The sequence below is a fragment of the Halyomorpha halys genome, unplaced genomic scaffold, assembly GCF_000696795.3.
Source record: "Halyomorpha halys isolate HHAL.00 unplaced genomic scaffold, Hhal_1.1 Scaffold755.1, whole genome shotgun sequence".
Lineage (NCBI taxonomy): Eukaryota > Metazoa > Arthropoda > Insecta > Hemiptera > Pentatomidae > Halyomorpha > Halyomorpha halys.
In genome coordinates this window covers 155365-164561 of record NW_027108003.1, presented here as the reverse complement: position 1 = coordinate 164561, position 9197 = coordinate 155365, and the positions used below count along the sequence as shown (strand labels likewise).

The 9197-nt window shown below is 32.4% G+C and overlaps 1 protein-coding gene across 1 annotated transcript in view; it reads right to left on the bottom strand.

Annotated features, from left to right (window-relative positions):
- Positions 1-2042: 2042 nt before the first annotated feature.
- Positions 2043-9197, bottom strand: part of LOC106685917 (uncharacterized) — a gene marked incomplete in the record, with an annotated part of 19398 nt that continues 12243 nt past the window's right edge. Inside the window, 3 exon segments of the mRNA XM_067046393.1 lie at positions 2043-4510; positions 6641-6787; positions 7171-7329. Coding sequence (XP_066902494.1) covers positions 2706-4510; positions 6641-6787; positions 7171-7329 — 2111 coding nt within the window.

The following is a 9197-nucleotide window of genomic DNA, read 5'->3' as shown; positions in this document are numbered from 1 at the left end:
TCAAAGAAGTGGGCTAGCTAGTACTTCTCTAAATCCCTGGTAATTATACTGTATTTCTTCTAACCATTTGTTCATTCCTTTATAAAAACTAGACATTTAAACTATTTTTCTGCTGAACATTACACACTATTCAATTCGCCTCTCTTAAAAGCTATAATAATGCAGCAAAATAAAAAAATTGGGTTCTAGTGTTTTCCCCTGGTTATTATATATACATATTTCAATTTATCAAAGCAACTTAACAAGCGGTTATTTGAATCCAAGTCTAAACTGTTATAAACTTTCTTTAAATAATAATTAGGTTATAATTGGAATAATTATAAAACAAAACCTTAAGACACTAAATAGTGTAGTTAATAAGTAACCATTTAATGTTTATACATCAATTCAACCATCATCAGGAATGAAAACAACCATTCCCACTTTGGAGTAGCTGTTACCTTTTTTAAGGAACCTAGTCCAATAACTTTTCAATTTTAATTATCTTTTTTACTTTCACTTAGCTATGTTAGAAAGATATAGTATGGGGAAGAATAGGGGTCATGAAAATTTCAAATTCGAGTTTTCAAGAGAAATACAAATTTTCTCTGAGCCGAAATATCCGAGTCTCGCAAAATGGTCTCTGTGTTTGTGTGTGAACAGATTAACAAACAATAAATTATACGGAACTGAAATAACATATTCAAGGGGATTATGTACCTGAGAGGGGAGAGCAACTTTTTTGATAAAATCGACTCACCAGCATTTGATTTTCACAAAAACTGCTCAAACGATTTTGACTCAACTGGGTTTATATATATAAAATTAAGTGTTATTTAATATCAGCCAGACCTCATCCTCATTCAAATAGTTTGACAGGACTTAAATGCTGAATTTCCAAAATGGCTTCCTCAGAAGTATCTTTAATTTTGTTTGTCTGAAGTAATTGATATTGTTTCAAATTTTTGCTAATAGTGAAAAATGGATATAATAATAATATATATAAGCTATGAAAGGATTTGATGATTAATTTAAGGAGATAAGGGAAAAAATATTTTTTCTAGGTTGAAAACACACTTCAATATAGACTTATTATATACTGTTGGAAAGGCAAAGATTTTATAAAAAAATAATATTTAACATAGAAAGTTTCAAAAGGTAGTGGAGGATGACGAAAAACACATAGGTAAAAGGTCTGTTCTAACTGGTGGGTGCATGCTCAGTTTCACTACTAGTTGTCACCATAGTTATTAAAGAATTACTTTTTAATTTCTCTTAACCTATATATGAGCCGTTTAGTTGAGAAGATGATTAAATCCATAAAATCATACTTAATAACGATTCTATAACAATTTAGCATCGGATAAATGGTTAAGAGCATTTTTCATTTTTATAAATTATTTTATTTTTGTGTTTCTGGCATACTTTTGCGAAAGAAAATGTCAAAATTTTGCAATTATAAATATTATTAAATGTACTTTTCTTGAAAGTGTTCTAATTGGGGTTAGTCAATTTGCCTACTGTAAGCCTCGTTTAAAAGATTGGTATGAGGGAGTATTGTAAAGAATCGAGCGAGGATTAATTTCAGTTCAAAGCGTGGTGGTAAGCAAAAGTTGTATGATGCGCACACCTGATTTTATTAATGTAGATTAGACTTGGAACTAAGTTGAATGGAAGGCTGGCTAAATCCTTTGTTTTTTTTATTTTTATATGTAGTATATACTGGAAATTTGTCATTTCCCCAAATTCTATACGTCTTGCGCACCCTAGGTCCAACTCACTTTTAATTTTAGAGAAAGTATATCAACCATAAAAAATTCGACATGTCTAAACGTTTGTTATCAAACCATTCAAACTAATCTAACTATATTTAGTGAAGTAATTTAACTATAATTTTTTAGATAATTCAAACTTTAGACAGGCAAAGAATTGAATTCACACACCAAGACACTCACTTTAATACTTTACACAAGAAGATTTATTTTTATGACTTATATTTTATTTTTATAACTATGAATTCATTTTCGATAAAACCAAGGGAGAAGATAAAATAATTAACATCATTAAGAAAATCAAGTTATTTCATTTATTTTTCTTTTTAGATTGATGGATGCTTATGTATCAAAACAATGATACTTTTATGTTTACATTCATAATGATAAATTGGATTTCTCCTCAGTCTTTTATATTTATAAAATATAAAAATATTAAAAAAAAAAAGTTATGTCAATTGGAAAAAGGTAACTATGATAACCAGTAAATAGTTCTAACCAACATTAAAAATACTACAATAAAAACAATATCACAAGTTCAATTGTTGAACTAAACCTTTTGCACTTATTCTAGACACCCCAGTTCGGAAGAAAATATGATACATCACAAAAATAACACCTTTTACAAAAGTTGAAAAATTAAGATAAGGGTCAATATTTACAAAATGAGTATTCACTATAAAAACTACAATAAATAAACTAGCTTTAATTCATAACAAATATAACTACAAAAAATATATAAGAATGTCTAGTGGAAACAGAGAAAGGTGGAATATATTTCAAGTACATTCTAATGTAAATTATTATAATGTAACATTTGTCAATAAATAAAAACGTACATAAAAGGAAATAATAAATACAAATTTACATTCATAAAAACTAAAAATTTACATTCATAAAAACTAAAATATTACAAATGTACATAAATAAAAATAAACTAATTACATAAAAAGTTTATTGTAATGATGATGACTGTTCCAAACTCAGTAACCTAGTAAGGAAACACCTAAGCAACCTCAGTTTCTTGGAAGGTCTGATGGGTCCTACAAACCCGAGAAAATCATCCTCTTCTTCTTGAACTCTTCTGCGTGAAGAAGACCTACTACTATGGCTGCGAGAGGATATAAAAAAAGTTGCTCCTCTGTAACTTATTTTTTTATCCCTTAGCCTTCTCGGAACAGGTTTAGGCTCTTCAGTAGGTATCACTGGTCCAAGTTGAGCAGCTTCTCGTGAGCAATTCTTACTCCCTTTCTGCCTACCCTTTCGTCGCTTATTTAGATGATCATCGGAGTTCAGCACCTGCAGTGGTTCCTCCAAGGGATGGAGTCGTATAGCAGTATCCTCAGGCATTGGTGAAGTGACTCCATAAGCTGGAGCAGATGGAGAATCCTCTGAAGTCACTAGAGACTCTTCAATACTCAAAGGTATTAAAGAATCTTCAACACTTGAAGGTAATGAAGATTCTTCATCACTAGGAGCTACTAAAGATTCTTCAATACTTGAAGATACTAAAGATTCTTCACGACTAACATTTTTAGAGTGATAGTTTTTTGTACTAGTCTTGTTTTTCCTAAGTATCCTAGTCGTCATTTTACGCTGCCTCTTTCCAATTAAAGGCTTTCGTTTATCACTGATCGTTGTTTTATTACAAATTATTGCATTTAACTGATTGAAAACATTATTTAAAGAAAGATAATTTATTTCAGTGCTGTCTTGTTGTTTCATATCGTCATCTTCGATACCTTTTAGGCACTTGGGGTTACAAATTTTTTTTCCCCCTTCATCGATGAGACCTCTGAGAGCAACTTCAAAGTTTCTTTGCGCAGCACATTTTTGGGTATTGCAAGGGCAGATGTGATTATGTGATCCATTACCCAAGAGATTGATAAGATGTCCTACAGTAAGGTTATATAAACAAGGGTGGGGCAAAATTGGTAAAAACTGATCTTTCTCAGAGCCATCTATATTTTCACATCCTGTAAGATACAGCTGACCAGATTTTTTCTCGTCATAACATGTTTTGACTTCCTGAGAAGTATCTTTCATTTCATCACTACAACTTGATGTTTTAGACTCGTCATTAAAACCTCCTAAAGGATCACAGAGTGGATCAAAATCGACATTAGGAGTTCCTTCCACATATTCTGAAGTTCCACTTTCTGGAACAATAGCTAATATCGTTCTGATGTTATTGCTACTTTCTCCATTCTCAGACTTGAGAAGAGGAATGCTTTCAATTATTACATCTTCTTTAGAAAAATGCTCTTGATCTTCTTCATTATTCAAATCATCAACTGTGTCGTCCAGTTCATCTCCATAATATGTCTCAAATTTGTCAACATCTTCCTCGTAACCGATTAAAGTGGATCCTTCAAATTCTTCGTTTGAATCTGCTTTAACAAATGGAGGAAACCCATTTCTCTGCCAGACTTCATAACCATCATCACAGTCATGGTTACCTTCTTCTCCTACTCCATCAAGAGTAATAAATTCTGTTTTAAATTGATCCCAGCTCACTAGTTCGGCTGTCTGAGTAGTAGAATCTCTTTCAGTATCAGAGTTTGAAGTAACTTCCTTTTTTAACTCAGGTTCTTTCTTTATGTATCTCTTTGTTCTCTTCTTCAAAGCTAGTAAACGTCTAATTTTGTTGCAGGCACCTCTTTTTAAGTTAAAAAGAACTTTTGGCTGATTTTTAATTCGTGTCAATAAAAAATGAAGTTTTTCATGAAGGATTAGCTTTTTCTTCATAATGTATAAACCTACAAAAATTAAAATACAGCTCAGTATTATGATCAAATTTAATGATTAATTATGGAATATTTATCGAGAATATAAAAATAAATAAATAAGGGTTTCAATATTTGTTAGTATTTGTACATTTTAAAAAATAGTAATGATGAGAAAATTATATATCTAATATGCTATAATTCTATCAACAGTTACCATAAATCATGTAAAAATATGAAAGGAACACACATATATATATTTTTTTTTTTGTTTAAACCCTTAACCGCTCATGTCACGCCATCTTCTTAATGATCCTATATGAACAGTTTAAATTTAAAATTTATTACTAAAACTGAAATTATGGGCATAAAATATATGGGTAACACCTTTTGTGTAAGCAAAACATAATTTGAATTTTGAGAAATTAATAAAAAAAAAAAAAAAAAAAAAAAAGAAGCCATAATGGCATAGAATTAGTTAGATTCAAAAGATAAATTTGGAATTTTTTTTAAAGCTGTTCTCTTCATCACACACCAACCAACTACTCTTTAGATAAACTATGCCATGGCTAATTAATTCATAATTTTGTTTTCAAGATGCTGGTTTCAAGAACAGACTAACAAGCTTGTTCTATTTTGAACTCAAGCATAACATTTAAAGAGGGAATGGGATAAGCTAAGAGGATTGTAACAAGCAGAAATTGGAAAAAAGAAGATTTCACGGACACAATTATATAGCTTGACACAACTCCCAAAAGTACTAAGTGTTCAAAATCTCTTCTGCAAAGCCAAGCTTATAAAACACTGGACAATCATCAGGCCTATAGCAACAAAGAGTGATGAAACGTGGGTCTTGACTCAAGAAAATGAAAGTAATGGATGCCAGAAAACCTGCGCCAGTTGGGGATGAGGAAATGGAGAAGACGCCATGGACATAAACTAATGGTTGAGGATAATCTTGGAGCCCAAAGCCCTGAAACGGCTATAGAGCCATTGAATAAAAAATAAAATAAATGTATGTACCACAGGAGATTCGTCCAAGGAATCGCCTACATAACTCAACTGCTTCACCAACTTATTGAATGAGAAGAAACAACTTTTCAAGAGCAGTGAGTGACAAGTGCCAAGAAGCCTTTGGCAGACTCTAAGTAGCATTGTGGGTACTAGCATTAACAATGTTGGAATTGGAGGTGTATTGTCACAGATCCAAGAGGGAGAGGAAAGAGTTATCGAATACTTCTCTTCACTTTCCAAACTGCAAAAGAACTACTGTGTGACAAAAAGAAAGTTCTTTATAATCGTTAAAACTCTAGAGCACTTTTACATGTATCTGTTTGGACAACCTTTCCTTCTCTGAACAGATCATGCTTCGTTGACATGGCTGTTGAATTTAAAAAGTCCTGAATGGCTCGATGGATCAAAGGACTCCTGGAGTACCAATTCAGTATCAAACATTAGAAAGGTCAATTGCACATCTATACTCTTTTAAGAAGACCTAGTGGATTGGATTACAATTACTCCAGTAGAGCCAAAAGAAAGGAGTGGGTGCAATGCATAAACACTCATCTAAACTGTGGACAAATGAACCTCAACGGATATTAGGGAAGATCAGCTCAAGAACAAGGATACCAGACCGATTCTGAGATTCAAGGAAAAAGGATACTACCTAGAGTGCACAATAAATTTACTCCAATACTACTTATGTACCAACACTATCTGTTATCTTCTTATGTGCCTAGTTATTCTGTATTTCCTTTTATTCATTATGGTTTTTATATTATTTTTTGTTCTGAGCCCTTCTGAATTCCTGAAATTCTATTGGAAACGTTGGCACTAATTAATAAGTTTTAATTATTTATGTTCTTCACTAACCACTTCCCCAACCATCTTCTCCTTATATATAATCAACAGTCAACTATTAACTGATCATTATTACTCTTTATGTAAATATATTATTATTAACCACATTTTGTATTAAGTTTAATGTTAATGTTATTCAAAAGGGATTATGTCCCAGAATAATAAAACTATTTTTAATTTCATTTCACTTAACTGGAAAGAAGGCTTTGAAGACAATGAAATATCAGAATGACTTATATCATAACATGACAGTTACGATTAAAGTAGCTTAATATGAAACAAGAACTATAAAATATAACCTACCATCATATCGAAACACCGTTTTTCGTTCTGATTTAACAACTCGTACAATACGGATAGGAAGTCGACCCTTAACAGCCTTTTTTAAGTTTCCCAAAATTGTGTTAGCAGTGTTCTTATCTGATTCTGCACTACCAACTGGTGCTTTAGCTGAAAAACAAATAAATATTTAATAAATTACTCAATACTATTATGCACATGCATATTAACACATTCACATTCAGGACATTCATTCGACTAAAGCATGATGATGGTTGGAGACACTACTATTTATCAATAACTTTAGTAAATCTAAAGTAACTTCAACAACATATTCAGCATAGAACAAACTTTAATATGCAAGTCTAAATATGATATGAATGATTTTTATTCATCATATTAGGCAGTAGTGTATATAATCATCATATGAGGCGGTGTAAGTCAATATATAGTCATTTTGAGTAACAAGATATTCATCTTTTCATCATAATTTGTATATATATATATAAAAAAAAAAAAAGAAGATAAATATAAATATGAAACAAAGTATTTACTGAAAATAATCACTAGAGATCCTTCATCCAAAAATCGTTTTTTTCCTTGAACTATTATTGAATATGGTCCTTCAGGTCCAAGATGAATCCAACTTTTGTCAGGATGATGAATTATTTTGAGTTTTTCTCTATTTCTGTAGATCTTACCCACTTCTTCTCCTAAAAAATAAAATAAAATAAATAAACATTACTTTTTGTTTTTTTAATTTTTAGGGAAGTGTTTGTCATTGTAAAGAGTCCATAAAGGAGGGACAGTCATGGTGGAATAAACAATAATGATGGCATGAATACATAGAGGAATGCAATAGCCGATGGGGACTTGCATTCCGAAGAGCCTTTTCTAAAACCTCGAGTAGGAATACCTATGTGTCTTTTATTTATAACAGGAAAGTAACCTGTACGGTAGAAGAGGCAATGGAGGCCATAATGCTGACATGTTTCCCAGAGGATGACCCAACCTCTGATACAGAAGGCTATATATGTAACAGGAACAAAATGAATGTACCTCTGTAAATTGCAACAACGAACTGAATGTGGGGATAACATTGGAGAAACTCCGCCCAGGAAAAGCCCCAGGAGAAGACATGATGGGTGCTGCGGATCAGCTTCTAACTAATCTCTGGATCCAGCTAGCCATTACAAAGCACAACATAAAGAAGGGGTTGGAGGTGAGTGACGGGTCGAGCTCCTTTTTCTGTTCCAGCAGAATATATGAAGACGTTGCTAGGAGATCTGATACAATTGTCCTCTCTGAATAGCAAAGGTGGGATTTCTGCACAACTGGTAGACTGGCTCACAAGTTTCACCCAGATGTTCAAAAAGGGATCAAGCTGAATGGATTGAGAAAGACCACTGGACTGAATAGCTGCTCACTGGTCATTGGAGACATTACTTCAAAGTTGACCTTTACAGAAGAGTGAACCCTGACTGTAGCTGGGGAAGACATAAGGCACACAATGTTTGATTGCCCTGTTTGCATATTTACCAAACTGGCTTTGGCAGGGGAGTTCTCCTTACTCAAATGGCCTGGAAGAAATTGTGGTGACTCTCAATATGTTTGGGTCCTTTAAGAAGTTCGCAAAGACCGTGTTTCAAATAAAAAACACACTGCAAGTGTGTGCAATGCATTGTATCTGTGATAAAAGCAACGAGAGATGAGCTTAAGGAATATTGAAGCATAATATTGTAACAACTCATACTGGAATAACTAATATTGTAATAAGTATCATTGGATAGATAAGTAGCCTTGTGGCAATGATGATGTTATTTGATAAGGAATTATATAATGTGTTTGAAATAGGAGGGGTAAAAATTAACAGAAAAAATAGCACCAATAAATGTAGATAGGAAGTTACTGGAGCCCTGTTTGGTGGGAACAACTCTCCAATTGCAGGCAACCCTTTACCTCATTTTAATGGAAATAAATGTCTCATCTTGTTAAGAAACAAAACAATGTCACACTTTGGTTCAGAGTTACATGAACAGCCAACATTATGAGGCTGGTCTGCAGGCTCGGAAACCTGGCTTACTGAAATGCAGAGGGCTTATTATATATATATATAAGTTTTTAATCATACATAGCAGTGATTCCTAACCCATAGAAGTCTGGGCACCACTAAGCCAGAAATTGAACTATATGCAAACCAACCCCAACTCGACTTGTGGAAAAAGGGAAGTCCCCCTATGAAAATATTTGAAAATGCTTATAAGCGCATTATGAGACAATTTTATAGTGCATTTACCAAATAAGATATTTTAACAAATACTCAAACAAAAGGAGAGGTAACGAATAAAACAATTAGTCTTCACAATTATGTGTTACTGGGCTCTCTTGAAGATAAGCAAGAAAATATTACCAAAACAAAAAATGAAATTAGGATTATATGGAACATAATCATTCTAATTTTAAGTTCTTAAATGAATAATTTAAACATATATGTATGTATAGTTGACCGTAAAAATTGATATATAGGGAGATGGTCAGGGTTGCGGTCAATAGTGAAACAAAAATAGTTTACAACTATTTA